Here is a 26,388-nt window from a genome sequence, read left to right on the forward strand (position 1 = left end):
CACTCAGCTTTCTTCACAGTCCAACTCTCACATCCATACATGACCACTGGAAAAACCATAGCCTTGACCAGATGGACCTTTGTTGGCAAAGTAATGTCTCTACTTTTTAATATGCCGTCTAGGTTAGTCATAACTTTCCTTCCAAGGAGTGAGCATCTTTTAATTTCATGGCTGCAGTCACCATCTGCAGTGATTTTGGAGCCCAAAAAAATAGTCTGACACTGTTTCCACTGTTTCCCCATCTATTTCCCATGAGGTGATGGGACCAGATGCCATGATCTTAGTTTTCTGAATGTTGAGCTTTAAGCCAACTTTTTCACTCTCCTCTTTCACTTTCAGCAAGAGGCTTTTTAGTTCCTCTTCACTTTCTCCCATAAGGGTGGTGTCATCTGCATATCTGAGGTTATTGATATTTCTCCTGGCAATCATGATTCCAGCTTGTGCTTCTTCCAGCCCAGCATTTCCAATGATGTACTCTGCATATAAGTTAAATAAGCAGGGTGACAATATACAGCCTTGACGTACTCCTTTCCCTATTTGGAACTAGTCCTTTGTTCCATGTCCAATTCTAGCATATGAGATTTATCTTTCTCTTTCTGACTTACTTCACTCTGTATAATATGGACCCATGTATCTTTGAAGGATGTGCAAACTAAACATAGAGTAACCAAAAGTTTAAATTGTTTTCAATTAAACCCATGATTTATGGAATATTTTAATTTTTAAGACAAAATTTAAAAATATCAACCTAAGTTAAATAAGACAAAAAAGAAAGATACTTTGTTATTCTTCCTCAACAGTCAACATTTACCTTTCACACTTGTAGCTTTGGGAGTCCTATGTGAGGTCCACACTGAAGACTCTCCCAGCCCCACTCTGGTGGCAGCAGTAATCCTCACCAGGTAGACACTATCAGGTTTCAGACCTTCCAAGAGGTGCTCATGAGTGGTCCCTGGGAGCTCCAGAACTTGGACAGAGTTGTCAGTGCTCAGGCGGAAGGAGAGGCGGTAGAGGACCACCTGGCCCCGCCGGTACTTGGCTGGGATGGGCAGCCAGGAGACGAGGATATCAGTGGGACTTCGACTTGTCAAACTAATTTCAGGAGGTCTCAGGGGAACTAGTCACACAAGAAGGCAGATTGCTTATCAATATTTAGAATCAAAATGATCAACTAGCACACTAGTATTTACTGAAGTATCTTAGCAGCAGCACATCATATAATAAAGGAGAGGTACTTCCAACTCTGGCTGAGGCTTCCAGTCAAGCAGAGTACAAACCAGAAAAAGAAAGGAAAAAATACTGAAGGGAGGATCCAGTGTAGAGAACCAAAGAAAGCAAGATTTTCATCAATGTAGCTGTGACTGTTTTGATGTTGTCTGGGATGAATATGAGCTTACTAAATACTCATAAAAAACCTGAGAATATTTCTCAATAACTTCACCAAGATGCCTTAAAACACAGAAAAGAGAATTTCACAAGAATGGAGAAGCTGAGGACAGCAGGGTTAAAACCTGACAAATAATTTGAAGTGTTTAACAGTTGTATCTTAAAAATTAGTGTGACTTTTTTTATCCCCAATTATATCTCCATGCTGCTTAACATTAACACAATGATTTTCCTGTGAATAATCTGAATATAACTGGCACTCCAGGAAAATGGGCCAAGAATACTGGGAAGCGGTCTAATATTAAAAGTTAAGATGAGTTTTGGAGTTAGCCTCTGCATAACTGAGTCCTTGTTATATCAATTTCTACTCTGTGTGATTTTGGCCAAATTAATTTCTCTGTGTCTAGGTTTCTTCATATACAAAATGGGGATGAAAACAACAGCTTCTTCTACAGGCTTTCCTGCCTCAAGTGATGGAAACTACCTGTCCAACTGCAAAAGGTGAAAACCCTGGTGTCACTCTTGACTCGTCCACACACTCCCCACATTCAGTCGCATGGCTCTGTGATTCACATGGCCACCCCCTTGGTCCCTGCACCGTCACCCTCAGCCTGTACTGTCGAAACAGCCTCCAAACAGATCTCCCTCTCTACCCTGTCCTCATCTCTACCATTTAGTCTCAAAACATTTGCTATTAAATTCCAGGTCAGATCTTGTCATTATTCTCCTAAAAATACCTCCCATTTCACTCACAGGAAAAGCTAAAGTCCTCACTGAAGCTTCATGCAAAACCCTATCCATTGATACTTGTGTGGTCGGCTCCTCATTCTATGCCTCATCTCCTACTACTCTCTGCTTGTTCCCTCCACTGTAGCCATGTTTGTGCTTCAGGCCCTTACCAATTTCTGTTTCCTCTCCAAGAACGCACATCCTCCAGTCATTTGCCTAGCCAGTTCTCTCATTTTTGTTTCCTTCGTGTGTGTGTTAGTCACTCAGTCTTGTCCACTTCTTCGCGACCCCATGAACTCTAGTCCACCAGGCTCCTCTGTTCTTGGAATTCTCCAGGCAAGGATACTGGAGTGGGTAGCCATTCCCTTCTTCAGGGGATCGAACCCAGTTCTTCTGCATTGCAGGCAGATTCTTTACCATTTGAGCCACCAAGGAAGCCCCTTCATTTCCTTTAGCTCTTCAAATGTAACCCATGACAAGAGGTGTCTCTGTCTGAAGCCTTACTCCCCTTCCCTGCTTTCTTCCTTCTTCTCAACACTTATTACTATCTAACCTAGTATGTATCACTGGGTGTTTATCTTATTTATTGTTCCTCTCCCTCTTCTCCCACAGTAGAAAGTAAGCTCCACAAGTTATGGGCCAATTTTTCATCTCTTTCATTCACTACTAAATACTGAATAACACATAGCAGGTACTCAATAAATATTTGTTGAATTAATGAAATAATAGGTAGAAAAGGGAAAACCAAGCATTTCTGAGTCCTTTACATGAACACATGAATTCTCACAAAAACCCAGTGAAGAGAGTGTCATTATTTCTACTTTATAGCTAAGGAAACTGAGGTAGAGAGGTGAAATCACTTACCCAAGGTCACAAAGCGTGGAAGTGAGGAAGTAGATCTAGAGATGGGCTTCTCACACCTACACTTTACTACTCTCATAAAACAATGGTTCTTCTATCATAGGGCTAGGTCGGGATTAAATGAGCCACTGGAGGAAAGGTTTTTAGAACAGGCAGTGGCAAACATTTCACAAATATTAGCTGCATCTGCTGTGTACCCTAAGAGACCCACACGAAGTAGAACGGCAACCCACTCCAGTATCTTGCCTGAAGCCTGACAAGCACAGGCTGATGAAATGGGGTGAGGTGGGGCGGATACTGATGTGGAAACTGAAAAAGCAGGGTCATAAATCTGTATGTTATCCATAAAACAAAATGAAATTTAATTAAACAAAAAAGTTGCAAAATAAGGAAAGGTTTAAAGGAGAAAACTTTGAGATCATAACTGAACTGGAACTGGCAAGTTTAACCAGTGGCTTGCTATGCTTTACACACATTTTCTTCTATGGGGCAATACCTCATATACCAAATAAACCCAAAGCAACAACAGCAAACACCAGCCCGTGTTTCACTTTAGTTTATGCATGTCAGAGGTTGTTAAACATAATGAGATAACTAGAGAGGTGATGGTTCACTCTAAAACGGAATAAACTCAAATGTGGAATTCAGCATCCAGATCAGTGATAATTTTTTCCTTTAGCAAAAGTCTGAATTTATAAATAAACATTTACACAAGTGGCATTATAGACATATAAGAGATGTAGGACTAAATGGATGAAGAAAAAGATTAAGAATCATTTATATTAAAATGCTGTGAAAACTAAAGGAAGACCATTTCTTGAGGATGGCTGAGAAAACATTTGTAAAGGGGGAACAGTGTAAGTATATTTTAAATAATCCCCCTTTCACACTGTAGAGTACAAAAATGGGCTGTGGAGAGACCCTGAAAGCAAGATGAAGAGTCAGAGGAGAAGAATCAGTTCTATCAGGACTATTTTAATGGACAGAATTTCCCACCATTATAAGAATATATGGGCTTCCCCTGTGGTTCAGATGGTAAAGAATCGGCCTATCATTCAGGAGACCTGGGTTCGATCCCCGGGTCGAGAAGATCCTCTGGAGAAGGAAATGGCAACCAACTCCAGTATTCTTGCCTGGAGAATTTCAAGGACAGAGGAGCCTGGCGGGCTACATACAGTCCATAGGGTCACAAAGAGTTGGACATGACTAAACAATTAACATTTTCACTTTCCTAAGAGTACATGGAGGCCCGCCCTCAAATGCACAGCAATTCAACTTCCAACCAGAGATAACAAACTGAACAAGTAATACTTTCCTCCTTAAGCAGAATAAACACAAATTTTTCTAAAAATAAACCATCTGATTTCATAAGAATTTTTTAATTGATTGTACTAAATTTTATAAACTTTCAGTATCAGAAAATCAAGTCCTCTGACCTCCAGTCTTTACATACACTATTTGTAATTGCCATTACATTTATTCCTGTCAAGAGAATCTCACATTTTGTTTCACTCGGTAAAGAAAACAAAAAACTCTGCAATGCATTTACAATTTAAACTAGGAACCTGAAGAAATATAATGACAATTTTGTTATTAAAATTTGCATTATGTGTCTGAATTTGTTCAAATAAATATTTATAGCTCATGGAATTTAAAATTATTACTAAATCAGATGACCAATTAAAAAAACTGTATGAATTATAAACAAAAGTGCTCTTTATCCTCATCATATCATGTTACTGTCAAAAAATTGAGAGTAAAATCTGAAATGGTAAATTAGCCTGCTAAGTTATCACATCTGGTTTTTTTTTTAAAACCAAAACCAGGATATTTCCTCTTAAAACATATATTCCTTTAAAGTTGTAAAAAACATATTAATGTTCATGCTTACATAACTTAGAATCATGTTTTCTTACCATCCTCTAAAGTGTTCTGTATCACGTGGTCGGACATCTGACTGGCCCCCATTGGCATATATGCCACAATGTAGAAAGTATAATTGCTGGCAGGTTCCAAGTCATCAATAATATAATGAGTGGTGTCGTTTCCAATGACTACTTGATACTCTTCATTATTTAAACCTAGATTAAAGAATCGGTGTCTAAAAATTATGAATATTCAACATTAAATTAACAAGATCATTACCATTTAACAAGACTATGAAACACTGACCCTTGGATCTCTCTGTTATTTTTGTGACACTTTGAAAAATGTGAATAGGAAGGTTTTTATTTTCTAAAAGTAATCATATTTTGCTACAAGTTACTAGCTTGAATTTTTCATGAAGAAATCAAATTGAAAACAATTAATCTTCTCTAAACTTCATTTAACATCTAGTCAAAACCCACAGCAGAGACAATGTACAGCAGTAACACAACAGAGTTTAATACTACAGAACACTGTAGTTCGTAACAGTGTAAATCTTACTTGCTTAAACTCACGGTTTCTTTTCTCTTTTAAACATAAATGGAGAGACAGTAGGGAATGTAATGGCTCGACTCTTTATAAAAATAAACCAAACCAAAAGTTGTCCTGCAAAAGGTCTCATTTTGCCCCTAGAGATTCTATTAAATTTGACTGACACAAGTTGTTCTTTTATTTATACTAAAAGCAAAAGAACTGGGAGGCACAGAATGTGCTTCAAAACTTTTTGTTCCACTATGAGGTACCCACTCCCCCACGCCCAAAGAGGAAAAATACTCTCAGCAATTCTTAATAAAATATGCATGGCAAGATATAGAAGAGGATTTGTCTTTGTGAGATTTAATTCCTACAGAGCAAACCTGTAAAGTGGAACAAGAGCGCTGGCAGCTACTGTGCTTTGTGAACAATTCACAGTAAATGCACGTCAACTTAATCAAAACTCTCTAAGGATGGAGCCCCTTCTCTCCACACTGGATTTATAAACAAAACAGAAGGCAAATTCCACTATTAAGTTTTCCCACATTTCTGAATTAACTTGATAGCATTTTAATTAGACAAGATTACAGGCATTTCACAACAGACTAGCTAATAGCTCGTTAATTAGGAACTGCATAGTACGATTTCTGACCTACCAAACAAGGTCCTTGAGTTCAAATTAAAAAGCCTTGTTCTGCCTCTGAATAGACCACTGAGCTGCATGTGGAGGCTCTAATGAAACAGCCATAATAGCCAACAAGAGTGGTCTCCACCAAAGCCAGCATTCCTTTTACCTTCTTAAATCACTAAAAAGGGTATTAACATACTCCAACATGCTTAGTTATCAGATTTTCATTCTTCTTGCTACCATGACCTCTGATTTAAATTCAAAATACTACTTCAAAATACAAAAAACAAACAACAACAAACCACCTGTTTCTACAATTTTATTAGAGCACTATTCTTTGAAATTCGCTTGGAATGTCTACTGCATAAAAAAGCAGACTGTGTAAACAACTAAAATCTGTAAACCTCTGCTATGGTTTCCATGAGAAATCAACAGTGAAATCTCTAGGATTTATAACTAGTTTTTTCCATTTCCTCTACATTTTTTGCTAAAAGAAAATATGAGGATAAAAAAGATTCCAGATATGGAACTAAATAAAAATTTAAAGACAGATTTGATTTCTACTTTTATATAATAAATGAGATATCAATAAAGAGTATCCTGCTCAATTTTTAGAGACTTCTATGAGATTTCAGAAAACCTTTAAAATATAAAAATCATACTATGGGGAATTTGAAAATGTTTACTTTCCCCCTTGAAAATAACATGCTACGGTGACTAGAGTTCACCTTATTTTATTAAGTAGTTACACCATTGTTCCTATGTGATTGCATACTTAAATTGGTATACTAAGTCTTAAGGAATTGATCTTGGCTGAAATGAAATTCGTAAAGTACACCACTCTAACTTTTGAGCAGACACAGATGGTAATTATTTCTAAACAAAAAAATCTTAAACTATACTTAAACACATAAAGAATCCACTCCAATATTCTTGCCTGGAGAATCCCATGAACAGAGGAGCCTGGCAGGCTATATAGTCCAGAGGGTTGCAAAGAGTCAGACGGGCCTGAAGGGACTGAGCAGCCATGCATAAAGTATACAACAATACAAAATTTAGCAAAAAACTGATACACAGATCATATAGTAATTATTTTTATTAAAAGAGGTAAATGCCACAGAACTTCAAAAATATTTTGTGGATTATGTAAAACATCATTTATATTGAAAACAAAGCCGTGACAGTAAGTAGCACTTAAAAATAAACACTTCTCAAATTGCTTACCTTCTGCTTTCATGTAGTGTACAGAATAAGCGATGACTTTGTCTGAATTGTAAAGTGGCCTCTCCCAAGCTAAAAGGATGGCTGAACTCGACATGGTTTCAGCATGCACGTTATAGGGAGCACTGGGTCTGTCTTCTGACATTACTACAGTCAGTCTGGCTCTAGATAAAATTGATCCTTGGCTGTTCTCAGCCATGCACTGATAAATAGCATCATCTTCAGGAATAATCTGGTTAATTACCAATTTACTGAAGGAAGAAAAAAATTATTTCAATGAAACGTCTAAGGATGACATAAAAATAAAGTTATGCTAAGTGCACTCTAAATTTTAAAAAGCAAGTTACTAAGAACAACCTGTGTAAACAGCCCTACTAAGGAAAAACCTATATGAATTGTTTAAAATTACTCTTATTTTTTAAGTCTATATAAGTATGTGTGATATCCAAATCCTTTTGGCTTGAGGTGACAGCTTGAACTCTTTTTTCAAATTTGACTTTTATTAAGGAAGTATATTAAGCATATTAACATTAATCATTAATAGCATCTAATTTCTATAATGTTGCAATGTTACATAAAATTCAGGTCAATAAAAATGTTCAGAAGTTTTGTTCAACATATGAGAACAGTACAAGAAGATTCATATTTACACTAATAAAAATGAATTCTTAAAATCATTAAGTTTGAACTGTGGAGGAATTCTTAGAGACTTAATTATTTCCTTCTAAATTCCTCACTTTATGGAGCAAGGAACTGAGACTCCAAAGGGTTGACACGCTGCTAATAACTTAGCTGGTGGCTTACCAGGACCAGAAGTCAGGTCTGGAGAACCGTTCCAACTTTTATTATAATCTACCACTTCCATGATCCACATGTAAAATACAAAAGGATTTTGGCATGCTGATATTCCAGTCTTAAGTTAATTTCTTATTGTTACTTCAGTTTAAAATACCAATTTGGGTATTTGACCTTATAACCATTTCACATAAGAATTACTAAATCATTATGTTTTATCTAAAATAGTAGCAAAATGACTTAGCCCACCTGTTGTACATTTTAATTCTACCATTTGAATGTATCTTCCGCCCGTTTTTCAACCATGACATTTTGGGTGAGGGTATTCCTTCTGCCTGACATACAAATCGAGCAGTACCAGCTCGAGGCCTTGTTAAACTTTCTGGCCATTCGACAAATGAAGGAGGAGCTATTTTTAAAGAAAAAAAGAAAATATTTTTGTGGTACAAACACAAATCAGACAGTCAAGGAAGAGAACAGCAAATGCTACAAGTCCCCTCCCTGAAAATATCTGACATTCTAATCTTCCTGCCTGCACTCGACATCTGTTAAAACCTCTCTCTCTCTGGATGCCTTTCCTCTGCTTTGCTCAGTTAGATGTCCACTTCCCTCAGGCTTTCTCCATCGACACCAAACATACAAACACACCAAAAATATGTGTGTCGTGATCCGAACTTAACTAAGCCCAACATACATTCCCTTGTGAATGCACATAGACAACAGATTAAAACTGGAGACTGGTCAATGTGGATATGAATTTGTAGGTGGGTGAGGAGATAAAAGGGAAGCTTAACTAAGAAGGACCATGATGTTATAAAAGCAAATATGATGAATACTTCAGAGTGATTCTAGTCATATTTTAACACAGGGCTTTAATTTCCTCCTAAACTTCATTACTGGATTATAATAATTCATATCAACTTTCACATAAATGCTACATAATTAAAGAAAAGTGGAAGTAAGCTAGAGGTAAAATAGCAAGTGTTAAAATGTAAGATTCTCCTAATTGCAGAAAGAAAGGAAACATACCCAATACAGTTAAAGTTGCCATGGCAACTGTAAAGTTGCGTGTGCCTGGGGTAGTGGCCCGGCACACATACACTCCAGCATGTTGCAGCCTGATGTCAGATATCATGAGGTTACCATTTCCAAGTACTCGAGTATTAAAGACATCTATGGACTTGTGATCTATTTCAAAGAGAATACTTGAGTTAAAACAATGTAATATATGATCTAAAATTTGACAGAAGATCACTATCCAAACAATCATTATCACAAAAGGTCTAAGATTTGCTATACTAAAACCTTTCATCTATACTCTGTAATGCCAGAAAGTTAAAAGCTATGTAACTGCCAAATATGTGTGTTGTATACAAACATGTTATCAATTTCACTAGCACAAACAAAGTTGAAGGAAAAGATTTTTTTTCCTCAGAAGACTTACCAAGACGGCTCCAAGAAATGATTGGTTTGGGATTTCCTGTGGCCACACATTCTAAAACAACAGTCTGATGAAGGGATGTTGTTATGTTTTGTGGACCTGCTACAATGGTTGGTGTGTGGAAGGACTTAGACTCCTTACCTTTAAGAGGGGAAAGGCAGGAGATAAAAAAAAACATTATAAATAAGATACAATAAATGAATTAAAACATCTATTCTGAAGTCACTCACTTTTTTCCTTTTCTAAAACAACTTGAGATATAACTCACCCATTTGAAGTAAATTCAACTGTTTTTAGTACTTTTGGAGTTGTACAACTATTACCATAACCCATTTTAAAGCATTTTCATTACTCCAAAAACAAATTCCATTCTATCAGCAGTCACTCCCAAAGCTCCCCACAGCCTGAAAATCATTGATCTACTTTCTGTCTCTGGGTTTGCCTATTCCAGATATTTAATAAAAAAGGAATCACATCTTACATGGTCTTTCGGAACTGGCTTCTTTTCATTTAAACATTAGTTTAAGGTTCATTTAAGTTGTACCATGTACCAGTACTTCATTTCTTTTCATTGAATAATAATAATAATAGATTAAATACTTAATTAAATGGATAAAATACATCTTATTTATTCATTCATTGGTTGATGGACACTTAGGTTGTTTCCATATTATCCACTTTTAATTGAGGTTCAAACACTGACTTAATACTTTCACTAATCTTGTTAGTTAGGAATTTATGTGACAGTGAGGAGAATGAAGAAGTGAGAGATTGCTTTTGTCTTTAAGCTTCATTCCAAGAAGCTAATAGATACCACCTAAAATTAAAAAACACGGCATTAAAAATTTAATTTCAGTGGTGATGTTTTTCAAAAAAAATTTTTAATCTTAAAGGATCTTTTAGGAAGTAATATCTCTTGTGAAGAGTAAACATTCATGTGAAGTTCAACAATGTCTTTAGGACGGTTTTTTTCCCACAACATTCAAGTAAAGTTAATTATTTAAAAATAAAAAACTAGCATCTGTGTATAATTCCATTTTAATAAAACACATTTCTTCATATTCATCTCTCTAGGTAGTTTCCCTTCTAACTATATTCATGTATGGCAAAATACATGAAATTATATACACTTAATGTTAAAATGATCACCTCTGGATATGGACTAGGGACATTTTAAAACATATCTTTGTACTTTTCACATTGTTTAAAGTAAAAAAAATATATTTTACTTTTATAGACATTACTCTTTATAATAAAGCACGCATCATTTCTACAAATGATAATTTTTCCTAAAACAACAGACAGAAAAACCCAAACTGGGAACAAATACATTTTTATTGACCATGGGAAATTTTGGTAGAGCTAGATGATTATTATTCTTTTTCGAGCCTTTCTGCATTTTATATTTTAAAAACAAAAGTATTTATAAAACAAAAATTCAGTCTTTCTTAAAGATGTTGATATTAATATATAAAACAAGTTAGAGGAAGAAGGTTGCTTAAATATATAAAAATGATCATTTTCCAACTAGATTACAATAAAATTTAAATGAAATTAAAGTACTACTTTAGAGTACACTAGTATAACCAGAGGAGGAAAATTAATACCTGGGCCAATTAAAAATTCAAAAATAATGTGGTACCTGGAATCACTGTGAGAGAGGCCTCCATACTTTTACGTCTGTGGGCTACAGTAGCAGCAACACAACGGTAATTTCCAGCATCCCTTTGGTCAACATCATATATCTGCAGTACTCCTGTTGGCAGGGCAGTTATCCTGTCACTAGAAGAAACATGATTAAACTCTTTGTAGTAGATTTTATATTCTAACATTTATCCTATGGTAAGAATTAATATACTCAATCTTTTAAAAATGCCAGATGCAATACTTTCAAGACTAAAAATATCAGCTTGATTCAGTTGTTTTCATTTGGGCTATAACTCTCTACAACGTAAGTCATCACGCCTGTATGTGACTTGTGAAATCTACTGGTGTAATTTTACACAGAAATCTCACTTGACATGATAATTTACATTTAGAGCTTAGTATAATCAGTACTTTTAGTACTTAGTACATTTAGAACTTACAATCTAGAGCTTAGTATGATTTTTTCCAAATTCCTGACTTTTTGCCTATTAGTATCTAGGTATTCGTCAAGATTTATCTGAATGTAAATTTTTTTAAAGCTCTTCCTTGAATAACTTCGTCCATCTTAATGCTCTTTACCATTTCAGTAAGCAATTTGAGCCTGCTAAGGAATACTGCTACTCATTAGGACAGGAACCAAACTTTTGAATTTGCTGCCAAGTTCCTGACCCTTAAACTCTGACCACCTCAGAGCACTAGGTATATGCATTCATGCATGCACGTGAGTGTGTGTGTGTGTGTGTGTGTGTGTGCGCGCGCGCGCAGTGTAGAGGGGGCTGCTAAGCAGTAGGCAAAGGTGGAAGTGGGCAACCATTATTGCATATATGGGAAACCCTTAAGCCTTTAAAATAGCACTGCTATTCTCAGTAGTCAAAGTGTAATTTAGTTTCCTAAATTCTTGGGCTGCAATCCAGGTGCCCAGGGGGTCCCATGGTTGGAAAACATATTTGAGGAAAAGAACAAAGCACTAAGAGAATCTGAATTCTGATCTGAACCAAGATGCCAGGAACTATGCCCCATGCACCAGAGACTGATGATCTAATTCTCTGCCTAAGTTTGAAATGTCTTTAAGAAATTAGTTATGGCTATCATAAACAAAAATGAGTTTCACCATGATCTTTCTCCATATACAGTTTTATGATGAAATCTTTGGTCCTTCCGTAACATCTTCAAAGACAAAAGCTGCATTTACCTGTCCATAGTTACAGACAGAGTTGTCCGATTTAATTCCCAAGTTATGGCTGCAGGAGGGTTTGATGAAATCTTGCATGCAAATCTAGCAACTCCACCTTCTTGGACCTCAATAGAAATTGGCTGAACTTCAAATGCAGAAATAGCTATAAGATAAAGTTTTTCACATTCAGAGTAAGTATATGCACTATTATATAATACTTGGAAATAAAATTATGCTAGATATTACTTATCAAACTTGAACTTCTGCTCAGACATAAGGCCAACTCAACAAGCACAAACAGAAATTAAAAGATAATTTTAGAAAACCACTGGGCTGTTACCCTACTAAAGGAGTTTAGTCTTTCCCAAAATGAAATTCTCAAGAAACTTAGATTTCAGAAAAAAATGAACATAACTGAAACAAAAAACAGCAATTACTAATGGTAGACAATGATATACTAAGCTGTGCAACACAAATGTCAAATACTAGTGTATTTCAGAGGACAGGGAAATCAATAAAGACAGACAAGTCAGGTAAAAACCTTTCACAAGCATTTTTAAAAATTAATTATCATGATTTTTGGCTGTATTGGGTCTTTGTTGCTTTTGCACAGGCTCTTCTCTAGTTGAGGCGAGTGGGGACTACTTCTTGCTGCAGTGCATAGGCTTCTCATTGTGATGGCTTCTCTAGTTGCAGAGTACAGGCTCTAGGGTGTGTGGGCTTCAGTAATTAATTGCAGCAAATGGGCTCAGTAGTTGCAGCTTTTGGGCTCTAGAGCTGCAATGCATGGGCTTAGCTGCTCTGTGGCATGTGGGATATTCCCTAACCAGGGATCAAACTTGTGTCTCCACACATGGCAGAAGGATTATTATCCACTGTTCCATCACGGAAGTCCCAACAGGGGCTGGTGTTAAACTGACTTTTGAAGAACCCATTGGGTTTAGATAGAAAGAGAAAAACAAGACATTTCAGATGAAAGGAGTAACATGAAGGCAAGCACAGAAATAAGAAATGTGCAGCCTGTGTTCACAGGATTGTGAGGCAACAGCCAGGATTAACTATTGTAGAATAAATCAGATTAAAGGTTCATGGCAGAGTGGAAGGAGAGTAGAGCTAAAACAGGTTTGTACCATGGTACAAAATAAGGCATCACTGAAAAGCTTCAAGCAAAGGAGTATCATGGTAACAGTAGTGTGTGGGAAAATTAATCAGGTACTGTTAGGATGGATTGAAGAAAAAGAGTCTTAAGTCAAAAGACCAACAGGCTGTTTAAATAAAAATGACAGAACTGGGTGGCAGCAGTGAGAACAGAGAGATTTTGCAGATACTGTAATGAAAACAGACTTGGTTTTTATTGGACACAGATATGTCACTCCATGTTTGGAATAAAATGAGGTTGGTATTGATGGAGCAGAATGAGAGAGGAAAAAGTGAAGACAAATGATGTGTCTGAAGAATAAACTCACACAGATTCAAGAGACTATTTTTAGACTTAAGTCTTGAAATGTTGATATTTTCTAGAGATAATTCTTCTTTACTCTTCTAGACAAGACTCCAAGTTTTACATTTTGATGGAGCCCAGACTCCAGGTAATAGTGTAGCTTGCCTTTCCTCTACTAAGTATTGTGAAAGGGCCACAATAATAGTCTCACTCTCCATCCTCAAACCCCAGTTCAAAAAATAAATATGCATATATACAATTTATCAATAAAATGAGAAATTATGAAGAAATATAGAAGCAATAAGGGCTGGATGACTTATGCCGCATTGCACTGGGAAGTGTAAGAGGTTACAGAAGACTAATAAATTCTGCCTTGGATGTGACTTCATTAATCTGTAAATGTATCATGGGCCTTTAGAGGTGTAGAACAAAGTCAGTGAGTAATAACGAAAATACTCTTAGGAATATCTCCTTCCAGAAAGGATAGAGTGGGGGTAAATTAGTATTTTGTGTATGTAACAAAAAATCCTTACTACTTCAAAACAGCGGTTTCACACTGCTATTGTCAGTAGACTCAAAAGGTTAAAAGCATTTTTATGATAATCATCCTTTGCCTTTTTCACTTTCATTTCTCGAGTATATCATATAGTGCTTCCAGAAACTACATGATGGGTGATATAAAGCAACAAACCTAATTCACTGTGAGAATCCAACTGTCTTCTACTAAGCTAATTAAAAATATTTGGCCAAATGTAAAACAGTGTCACTCATCTTTCTAAAATTTTTTGGAAAACAGTTATTTTTCATTAAATGTGCTATGTTAATATGTAATTGATCAGTGTTTTCATTTCAAAATTAATATTTTTAAAATTTCTCAGTTTTAATTTCTAATAATAAAGTATTGTTAAATATAACCTATATAAACAAAAGCTCTTTGGAGTCCTCAAGATTTAAGCATATAAAGAGTAAGACTAAATGTTTAAGGATCACTATTCAAGAACACTGGACTCTCTCTGTGATTCAGGTCCTTATCACCAACTGCCTGGAAGTCTTGAAGGAGTGTCTTTAGGTGAGCTCTGTCCTGATATCAGAGTTACCTTCCAGAGTGATGGTCATAAAAAACAAATTTGATTTGTGTTACTGATGAATTATTTAGTCTCTACAAAACTCTATCACTTTGCATTCAACCACTTAAAATTATGTCTCACAGACACTGAACTATTCATAATTCTCTGAATATACTGTATTTCATACCTCTGAACAATATATAAGCTTTCCTTCTCTTTCAAATGTTGTAGATCTCTTTGTCCACCTGATGAAATCCTACTATCATTTAAAACCTAGTTCTCTTGTCTCACCCTTTGGGAAGCTGTTCCTGACTTTTTTCTTCTATAAAACTTCTGTAGAATGAAGACCTTTATTGCTACTTTTATTCCACAGTATTATAGTCACATATTCACAAGACTGTCTCCCATTCCACATTCTGAGCTCAATAAGGACAAGTAGGGGGTCATAACTTTGCAGGATCCCTTAAGTCAGTGAATGGTATAGACTTGGCACTAAAACAATACCTGTTGAATTAAACTGAAATTTTAGAAATGTGCTTTAATTCTACCCCAAGACAGATGGGTCATGGTGTAGAGTTCTGAAAAAACATGGTCCACTGGAGAAGGGAATGGCAAACCACTTCAGTATTGTTGCCTTGAGAACCCTATGGACAGCATAAAAAGGCAAAAAGATATGACACTGAAAGATGAACTCCCCCACTCAGTAAGTGCCCAGTCGGCTACTGGAAAAGAGTGGAGAAATAACTCCAGAAAGAATGAAGAGATGGAGCCAAAGCAAAAACAATGCCTAGTTGTGGACGTTATGGGTGATGTAAGTAAAGTCCGATGTTGTAAAGAAAAGTATTGCATAAGAACCTGGAATGTTAGGTCCACAAATCAAGATAAACTGGAAGTGGTCAAACAAGAGATGGCAAAAGTGAACGTTGACATTCTAGGAATCAGTGAACTAAAATGGACTGGAATGGGTGAATTTAACTCAGATGACCATTATATGTACTATTGTGGGCAAAAATCCCTTAGAAAAAATGGAGTAGCTACCATAGTCAACAAAAGAGTTGGAAATGCAATACTTGGGTGCAATCTCAAAAATAACATAATGATCTCGGTTCATTTCCAAGGCAAACCATTCAATATCACAGTAATCCAAGTCTATACCAAACCACTAATGCCAAAGAAGCTGAAGTTGAATGGTTCTATGATGACCTAAAAGATCTTCTAGAACTAACACCAAAAAAAGATGTCCTTTCCATCACAGGGGACTGGAATGCAAAAGTAGGAAGTCAAGAGATATCTGGAGTAACAGGCAAGTTTGGCCTTAAGAATACAAAATGAGGCAGGGAAAAGGCTAACGGTTTTGCCAAGAGAACACACTGGTCATAGAAAACATCCTCTTCCAACAACGTAAGAGATGACTCTACACATGGCCAATACCGATAGCAGATTGATTATATTCTTTGCAGCTGAAGATGGAGAAGCTCTATACCATCAGCAAAAACAAGACCAGGAGCTGACTGCGGCTCAGATCATGAACTCCTTATTGCAAAATTTAGATTAAATTTAAGAAAGTAGGGAAAACTACTAGACCATCCAAGCATGACCTAATCAAATCCCTTACGATTATACAGTGGAAGTAACAAATAGATTCAAGGGATTAGATCTGATGGAGAGAATGCCTGAAGAACTATAGACAGAGGGTCGTGACATTGTACAGGAGGCAGTGATCAAGACCATTCCCAAGAAAAACAAAGGCAAAATGGTTGTGTGAGGAAGACTTACAAGTAGCTGAGAAAGAAGAGAGGCTAAAGGCAAAATATACCCATTTGAATGCAGAGTTCCAAAGAATAGCAAGGAGAGATAAGAAAGCCTTCATCAGCGATCAAGGCAGAAAAAAAGAGGAAAACAATAGAATGGGAAAGACTAAAGATCTCTTCAAGAAAGTAGATACCACGGGAACATTCCATGCAAAGATGTACACAATAAACAACAGAAACAGTGTGGACATAACAGAAGCAGAAGATATTAACAAAAGGTGGCAAGAATATACAGAAGAATTATACAAAAAAGATCTTAAGACCCAGATAACCACAATGGTATGAATACTCACCTAGAGCCATATATCTTGGAACGTGAAGACAAGCGGGCCTTAGGAAGCATCACTACGAACAAAGCTAGTGAAGGTGATGGAATTCCAGTTGAGCTATTTCAAATCCAAAAAGATGATGCTGTGAAAGTGCTGCACTCAATATGTCAGCAAATTTGGAAAACTCAGCAGTGGCCACAGGACTGGAAAAGGTTAGTTTTCATTCCAATCCCAGAGAAAGGCAATGCCAAAGAATGCTCAAACTATAACACAATTGTACTCATCTCACACGCCAACAAACTAATGCTCAAAATTCTCCAAGCCAGGCTTCAACAGTACGTGAACCGAGAACTTCCAGATGTTCAAGCTGGATTTAGAAAAGGCAGAGGAACCAGAGATCATATTGCCAACATCCATTGGATCACTGAAAAAGCAAGAGAGTTCCAAAAAAACATCTACTTTTGCTTTATTGACTATGCCAAAGCCTTTGACTGTGTGGATCACAATAAACTGTGGAAAATTCTTAAAAGAGATGGGAATACCAGACCACCTGACATGCGTCTTGAGAAATCTGTATGCAGATCAAGAAGCAACAGTTAGAACCAGACATGGAACAACAGACTGGTTCCAAATAGGAAAAGGAGTACCTCAAGGCTGTATATTGTCACCCTGCTTATTTAACTTATATGCAGAGTACATCATGAGAAAGGCTGGACTGGATGAAGCACAAGCTGGAATCAAGATTGCTGGGAGAAATATCAATAACCTCAGATATGCAGATGACACCACCCTTATCGCAGAAAGTGAAGAGCCTTTTGATGAAAGTGAGAGAGGAAAGTGAAAAAGTTGGCTTAAAACTCAACATTCAGAAAACTCAGATCATGGCATCTGGTCCCATCACTTCATGGCAAATGATGGGCAAACAATAGAAACAGTGAGAGACTTAATTTTCTTTGGCTCCAAAATCACTGCAGATGGTGATTGCAGCCATGAAATTAAAAGTGCTTGATCCGTGGAAGAAAAGCCATGACCAACCTAGACAGCATATTAAATAGCAGAGACATTACTTCACCAACAAAGGTCCATCTAGTCAAACCTATGGTTTTTCCAGTAGTCATGTACGGATGTGAGAGTTGGACTATAAAGAAAGCTGAGTGCCAAAGAATTGATGCTTTTGAACTGTGGTGTTGGAGAAGACTCTTGAGAGAACCTTGGAATGCAAGGAGATCCAACCAGCCTATTCTAAAGGAAATCATTCCTGAATATTCATTGGAAGGACTGATGCTAAAGTTGAAGCTCCAATACTTTGGCCACTTGATGTGAAGAACTGACTCACTGGAAAAGACTCTGATGTTGGGAAAGACTGAAGGCAGGAGGAGAAGGGGATGACAGAGGATGAGATGACTGGATGGCATCATCGACTCAACGGACATGAGTTTGAGCAAGCTCTGGGAGTTGATGCAGGACAGGGAAGCCTGGCGTGCTGCAGTCCGTGGGGACGCAAAGAGTGGAACACAACTAAGCGACTGAACTGAACTAATTCTATTAGGTCTTAAAGCAAAATAAACAGTAATGTAGTGAGTTTCCCAGGTACAAATACCAAGACGTGATATTAGAAGAGAGTAACGCTTCTTATTATTTTGTGTGCTCTAATTCTAAACAATTCCTGATACTTTAGTGGTATCATTTTTTGGAGACAAAAATTTATACTTCCTCTATTAAAGGATTTTTCTAAAAATTAAATAAGTCAATATAGTAGGGCTATCTATATTATAAAACTTTTTATCAGTGTTGTGAATACTAAGAATAAAAATAGTCACTCTGTTGCTCTGAGTAATTTCCCTCCAACCACTTAGGCAATTGAGTGTTTTTTATCTGAATCCAATCTAACCAATCAAACAACATGATGCCTCCAAACCACCTTTTCTTTGAACAATTCCCTTTCTTCCCCAGATATATGAGTCTATGAAATCCCTAAGCTTTTTTACTATAAAAACGAAAGTAACTTTGACTTTAGGTCAAATGGGCTAGAATTTTACAGTTTCAGAAGTCTGAGAATGAAAAGATAAATAGTTGTATCCTATAACACAGCAAGGGTATTTGTTTAATTTTGGCAGTGTATGGGGGGGGGGCAGGTTTACTGAGCTATAATTCACACTGCATGTGATTTACACCCATTTAAAGTGTAAAATTCAATTTAAATTCACCTATTTAAAGTATACAATTCAACGGGTTTTAGTGTATTCACGAAGTCCATGAACATCCCCCAAATCAATTTTAGAATATTTTCCTCACTTCAAAATTTTATATTCTTCAGTTACAAATCCCTAATCTTCCCATTCCCTTCCCACCCCAGCTCTAGGCAATCTTTAAGGTAGTTTTTTTTCCCCTCCTACCTCCAGCTTTATTGAGATACAGTTGATAAACAGCACTGTATAAGTTTAAGGTATACAACACTGTGTAAGCTGGAGGTCTAATACATCCATATACTGGAAATGATTACCATAATAAGGTTAGTTAATACATCCATCAAGTAACAGTATTTCTTGATCTCACTCTGGTTTGCAGCAAGTTATGAAACAAGTACTGAATAAAGACTTTATTTTTTAATCCTCAAAAACACCTTTATACTTAACATGTCTAACTTCTTGGTCTCTTTTGAACCAACTTGCTGGCAAAATATATTTTGCCTAGAGAAAACCAAGCCAGATATTCCCTGGGACTTTCATCAGTATCTCTCAGACTGAACAGAAGGAGGCAAATGTGACTCAATCATAAAAACAAGTTCCCTTTTTCTCTCTGCAACTCCTCCATCTGGGCACGGTACAATCAGAGATACGGTTTTTCCAGTAGTCATGTACAGATGCAAGAGTTGGACCATAAAAAAGGCTGAGTGCCAAACAATTGATGATTTTGAACTGTGGTGTTGGAGAAGACTCTTCAGAGTCCCTTGGACTACAAGGAGATCAAACCAGTCCATCATAAAGGAAATCAACCCTGAATATTCATTGGAAGGACCTGCTGAAGCTGAATGAAGCTCCAATACTTTGGCCACCTATTCAAAGAGCTGACTCATTAGAAAAGACCCTGATTCAGGGAAAGACTGAAGGCAGGAGGAGAGGAGGACGACCAAGGATGACATGGTTGGATGGAATCACTGACTCAATAGACATGAGCTGGAGCAAGCTCCAAGAGATGGTGAACAGGGAAGCCTGGCATGCTGCACGCAGTCCATGGGGTCTCAAAGAGTTGGACACGACTGAGCGACTAAACAACATCATCATCTGCGTGACAATCCCATCCTCTGCCCTCGCCTCTGGGAATGTGATATATTTGTGGTTTTCATTTTTCTCTCCTGTATATTTAAACTCTTCTCCCAATTTTTTCCTTCAGCTTGTAAAAGTGATTAAGTGCCTTCCAAACTGAAAACACAAAGAGAACAAAACTCCAGGCCTCTCTTACACCATGAATCTCTCAAGCAGCTACCCACTCTCTCTCTTCCCCATGGCATCAAATTCTCTAAATAATAGTCAGTTCTAGCTGTCTCCCCTTCTCCCTCTTTGATTCGAGGCCTCACATATTCTATCTGCCTTCTTCCCCTATTATTTTATTGAAACAGTGTCTATGACACTATGCACTCCTATTTCTGAGTCCTCCTCCTGCCGTGCTCCCGTCTAAGATTCTCTGCTCTCTTCTCTCTCCTCTCTCCACATTCTCCTTGGGTGATCACACCCAGTTTCAGTTTTCAGCTACATCCATCTGTTGCTGCAGAGTTCCCAAAACATATCTCCAGCTTAGCTCATCATGCTCAGTTCATTGTGGCTGCTACTGCCTACTGGACACCTTCACCTAGAATTTACAAAACATACTTCAAACTCACCACGTCCATAACGAAATCGTCTTCTTTCCTCCCAGCCTGTATCTCTGCCTCAGTCTGTTACACCACTGTGCAGCAATTCACCTGAGCTACTGACTCCTTCTGCACTCTCTTCAGTCACTGTTTCCCACTGACTTTAACCCCTAAACATCCATCCCAGTCCCAACATCTCTCAATGGAATCATTATAACTGTCTCTTATCTGGTCTCCTTGCTCTCATTTTCCCTCTTTCCCTTTCAAAAACATCCTCCAGACATTCATCAGTGTTTGATACAGGCTGCAATTGACTCACAAGTGGCTTCCATCTATTAAACACTCCTATAAGACCATCCATTACCGCTAAAACCACCATGAACAACACAAACTCACAAAAAATGATTCAATTTTAAAATGCTGTCCAAAAAAATAAAAAATAAAAAAAATAAAATGCTGTCCAAAAGCACTGTTCTAGAAACTCTCTTTCTAAATCTTTAAACAGCTTAGCCTACTTACTAGAAAAACTGACTGTATGTGTATATCTTTGTTACTTTGAAAGGAACTGATATTTTTCTTTATATCAACTATATATTTTTAATTCTTTTTGACTGGGGACATTCTCAAAAATAGATCTGTCAGCTAGCTTTTAACCCCCCTCCCAAAGAATTAATTTGGCACCAGTTACTCCCAAACTATTTATGTGGTAAGCTTGCAACAGTATTTAAATAGTTAATGTAAAATAATTATATAAAAAAGTGAATATTTCTATCAAAGATACACATTATTATAAGACACAAAGAAGTTAACCTTCATGAATCACATGTTAACATCAAGCCCATTATCTTTATAATCAAACCATTTATTTAATGTGTAGTTAACCCATGCTGACAGGCTTTGAATCATGCAATTATTCATAAAATAATGGGGCATGTTAACTGCATCCCTAATCCCAAAAAGGGTTTTAATCATACTTATTTTAGAACAATTTTAGACTAAAGTAATCTTTTCTAAATTCATTCATTCATTCATCAACAGTTGTTTATTCTGTGCCTAGCATGTTCAACATGTCAAGGAACTAATGATGAACAAAACTAAGGCTCTATTCTCAGGGATCTTTGTCTAGTGATGGAGAAAGATTTAACTAAAATTACTAGGCCGTTCACTTCAGTTCAGTCTCTCAGTCACATCCGGCTCTTTGCAACCCCATGGACTGCAGCATACCAGGCTTCCCTGTCCATCACCAACTCCTGGAGCTTACTCAAACTCCTGTCCATTAAGTCAGTGATGGCATCCAAAAATCTAAATCTCACTCTCTGTCATCCCCTTCTCCTCCTGCCTTCAATTCTTTCCCAGCATGAGGGTCTTTTCTAATGAGTCAGTTTTTTGCATAAGATGGCCAAAGTACTGGAGCTTCAACTTCAGCATCAATCCTTCCAATGAATATTCAGGACTGATTTCCTTTAGAATTGACTGGTTGGATCTCCTTGCAGTCCCAGGGACTCTCAAGAGTCCTCTCCAACACCACAGTTCAAAGGCATCAATTTTTCGGCACTTAACCTTCTTTATGGTCCAACTCTCACATCCATATATGACTACTGGAAAAGCCATAGCTTTGACTAGATGGACTTTTATCTATATATTTTCAAGTATATAGCAATGTCAAACTGTGATAAATATTATGAAGGAAAATTATGGAATATTATGAAAGCATAGGACAGTAGGATATCTTGCTAAGAATATACTGATTTTCCTTCCAGAATGATAACTTAAAGCCAAACAAAGGATGCTAGTAGCCATTATACAACGAAATAAATTTTAAAGCCCTAACAAAGGTAGAGATATTCTAAGATTTAATTTTTTCTTTTTCTCTACTAAGCCAGACTATGTAGTTTTTACATAAAGGTATATATAAAGTAGAGAAATAGAAATAATTTTCTCATTTTTAATGTGAATAGACAAATTATATAAAGAGGATAAAATCCCCTACTTCAGTAATAAAATACTAAGGGTTAGATTACAAGAGGGTATCTATAAATTATGTACTTTCTACTTTTATTTTTTCTACAAAATTATATAATTTTTAAAAAGTGATATTTAAAAATAAACTTTGCATGTGTGACTCCAACAGTAAAGAAACTGCCTGCATTGTGAGAGAGCTGGGTTCAACCCCTGGGTCAGGAAGATCCCCTGGACGAGGGAATGGCAACCCACTCCAGTATTCTTGCCTGGAGAACTCCACGGACAGAGGAGCCTGGTGGGCTACAGTCCATGGGGTCACAAAGAGTCAGACATGACTAACAGTTTTACGGTGAATGGACTGAAAGAGGAATTTGCATAAATTTTCTACCACTGCTCCACTGCCTGATAAAATCGTTCATCCTGGAACTTCCATTAAAGTCCAGTGGTTAAAACTCTGAGCTTCTCCTGCAGAGGGGTAAACTTTCAATTTCTGATCAGGAAACTAAGATTCTGCATGACATGCAGTGCGGACAAAAAAAGGTCCCTCATTCTTAATTTTTATCTGTCTTTTTAGTACTTTGAGCTTATCATTCTTTGGGTAGCTATCACCTATATGGATGTTTGATTCCCTCCCTAGTCAGTGCCTTCAATGTGAAAAACAGTAAGAAAAAGAACATCTGAAGAAGAATTACTTTTCAATAAAAAGATAAATTACATAAAAATTTGAATCAAAACTTAGAAACTTCAGAAAAGCATGTACAAATATCATATATCATGATAGTCAAATTTTGTTTCTCAGCAAATATTTTTCTATTTTAACTTTTTAACTGTGGTATTAAGCAGAGTAAATGAATAGATCCTTTAAAATGAGTGTCAGAATCCCCTCCTCCCAACACACACGTCTGACAAACTGTTTTAGGCACCATCAAAACATCATGCACTTATTTATATGGCAAAATATCTTGTGTTATGCAAATCTCACTTTCTCCTTGAAGTGGACTTCATTTCTGCCAGTTGGGTATGATTTTACAAGTCCGCAGCCTCCTTGTGAAACCTGACCTCTTTCTTCCCTCCATAGTCAGTGTTAACATAAACCAAGAGCCCCACAAGAAGTCATTAAAGCAGTGCTGTTAAGAGGCCAGAGCTCTATAAAACAAGGTCTCAAGAAACATGCACCATCCTCAAAAACAACCTTGCAAACACAATAAATGTAAGTGCCTATTTTATTTGTGATTTCCTCCTCTTCACCTGTCTACTTAAGCATTTGCTTCTATGATTTATAGTCAGAGAAAAAGGATCAGAAATGCTAAGAGGGGATAAAAATGCTAAGAGGAAAATGTTCTTCAAAGTTTTATTTGAAGAACAACAGAAAGCAACGTATTCATGTTTCCACCATGGAAATGTATGACTATAATATTAAACTAACATGCTATTCATGGTTCTTGAGTTGCAATGAATAAAATAACTCAATACATGTTACAAAGAATGGAAATTGCAATGAATGAAATACTTAACACACGTTGATTTTAAAACCAACTAAAAATTGTGAATTATTGTTGTCATTCAGTTATGTCTGACTCTTTGAGACCCCATGGACTGTAGCCACCAGGCTCTTCTATCTATCAGATTTCCCAGGCAAAAATATTGGGGTGGGTTGCTATTTTCTTCTCCAGGGGCTCTTCCTGACCCAGGGATCAAACCCTCGTCTCCTGCACTGCAAGCAAATTCTTGACTACTGAACCACCAGGGGAGCCCAAAAATTATGAATTCACAATCTCTGAGTTAAATGACAACTCATAAGTTCAGGAACTATTCCCTAATGTAAGAAAATATAATTTTCTTGTGTAAATTACATTTAAAATATTCTTTCACTAAACAGGAAATACTTCAGTTGGTGAGAACCTGAACACAGTATTTACACTGGTGGTTCTGACACTGCACAGCAGCCAGAGGATCTGGAGTCTCAACTGGTCAAGGAACGTACCAGTTGCGAGTGCCCCACCTCTCCTTGGGGAGTCCTAAGTACCAAGGTATGGTGGCCAGCAGTCATGTTCCAATACCTCTTGCTGTTTCCATGGTTCTAAGTCACCAATCAGTAACTTTGGAGAATTCTTTTTTTTTTTTAATTTATTTTTTATTGAAGGATAACTGCTTTACAGAATTTTGCTGTTTTCTATCAAACTTCAACATGAATCAGCCATAGGTATACACATATCCCCTCCCTTTTGAACCTCCCTCCCACCTCCCTCCCCATCCCACCCCTCTAGGCTGATACAGAGCTCCTGTTTGAGTTTCCTGAGCCAGACAGCAAATTCCCGTTGGCTATCTATTTTACATATGGCAATGTAAGTTTCCACGTTACTCTTTTCATACATCTTACTCTCTCTTCCCTCTCCCCATGTCCATAAGTCTATTCTCTAAGTCTGTTTCTCCACTGCTGCCCTATAAATAAATTTTTCAGTGCCATTTTTCTATATTCCGTAATGTATGTTAGACTACGATATTAATCTTTCTCTTTTTGACTCACTTCATTCTGTATAATAGGTTCTAGGTTCATCCACCTCATCAGAACTGACTCAAACGTGTTCCTTTTTATGGCTGAGTAATATTCCATTACTTTGGCAACAAAGGTCCGTCTAGTCAACGCTATGGTTTTTCCAGTGGTCATGTGTAGATGTGAGAGTTGGACTATAAAGAAAGCTGAGTGCAAAACAATTGATGCTTTTGAACTGTGGTGTTGGAGAAGACTCTTGAGAGTCCCTGGGACTGCAAAGAGATCCAACCAGTCCATCCTAAAGGAGATCAGTCCTGGGTGTTCAGCTCCACTACTTTGGCCACCTGATGCGAAGAGCTGACTCATCTGGAAAGACCCTGATGCTGGGAAAGACTGAGGACAGGAGGAGAAGGGGATGACAGAGGATGAGATGGTTGAATGGCATCACCAACTCAATGGACATGGGTTTGGGTGGACTCCAGGAGTTGGTGATGGACAGGGAGGTCTAGTGTGCTGTGGTTCATAGGGTCGAAAAGAGTCGGACATGACTGAGCAACTGAACTGAACTGAGTATTCCATTGTGTATATGTATCACAACTTCTTTATGCATTCATCTGTCAACGGACATCTAGGTTGCTTTCATGTTCTAGATATTGTAAATAATGCTGCAATGAACAATGGGATACATGTGTCTCTTACAACACTGGTTTCCTCAGGGTATATGCCTAGAAGTGGGATTGCTGGGTCATATGGCAGTTTTTTCCCCTCGTTTTTTAAGGAATCTCCATACCATCTTCCATAGTGGCTACATCAATTTACATTCCCACCAACAGTGCAAGAGTATTCCCTCTTTTTCACATCCTCTCCAGCGTTTATTGTTTGTAGACTTTTTGATGAGGGCCATTCTGACTGGTGTGGGGTGATATCTCATTGTAGTTTTGATTTGCATTTCCCTAATAATGCGTCTCTAATAATAATGCTTACTCCTTGGAAGGAAAGTTATGACCAACCTAGATACCATGTTAAAAAGCAGAGACATTACTTTGCCAACAAACGTCCATCTAGTCAAAGCTATGGCTTTTCCAGTGGTCATGTATGGATGTGAGAGTTGGACTATAAAGAAAGCTGAGCACCAAAGAATTGATGTTTCTGAACTGTGGTGTTGGAGAAGACTCTTGAGAGTTCCTTGGACTGCAAGAAGATCCAACCAGT

General features: G+C 37.2%; 1 protein-coding gene across 1 annotated transcript in view; it reads right to left on the reverse strand.

Annotated features, from left to right (window-relative positions):
- Positions 1-26,388, reverse strand: part of PRTG (protogenin) — a 144,272-nt gene that overhangs the window by 63,851 nt on the left and 54,033 nt on the right. Inside the window, exons 3-10 of the mRNA XM_043920675.1 lie at positions 12,301-12,445; positions 11,104-11,243; positions 9,465-9,602; positions 9,050-9,208; positions 8,270-8,429; positions 7,229-7,476; positions 4,893-5,057; positions 812-1,117 (exon numbers count right to left, since the gene is read on the reverse strand). Coding sequence (XP_043776610.1) covers positions 812-1,117; positions 4,893-5,057; positions 7,229-7,476; positions 8,270-8,429; positions 9,050-9,208; positions 9,465-9,602; positions 11,104-11,243; positions 12,301-12,445 — 1,461 coding nt within the window. The remainder of the gene's footprint in view (positions 1-811; positions 1,118-4,892; positions 5,058-7,228; positions 7,477-8,269; positions 8,430-9,049; positions 9,209-9,464; positions 9,603-11,103; positions 11,244-12,300; positions 12,446-26,388) is intronic.

This window comes from Cervus elaphus, chromosome 12, assembly GCF_910594005.1.
Source record: "Cervus elaphus chromosome 12, mCerEla1.1, whole genome shotgun sequence".
Classification (NCBI taxonomy): Eukaryota; Metazoa; Chordata; class Mammalia; order Artiodactyla; family Cervidae; genus Cervus; species Cervus elaphus.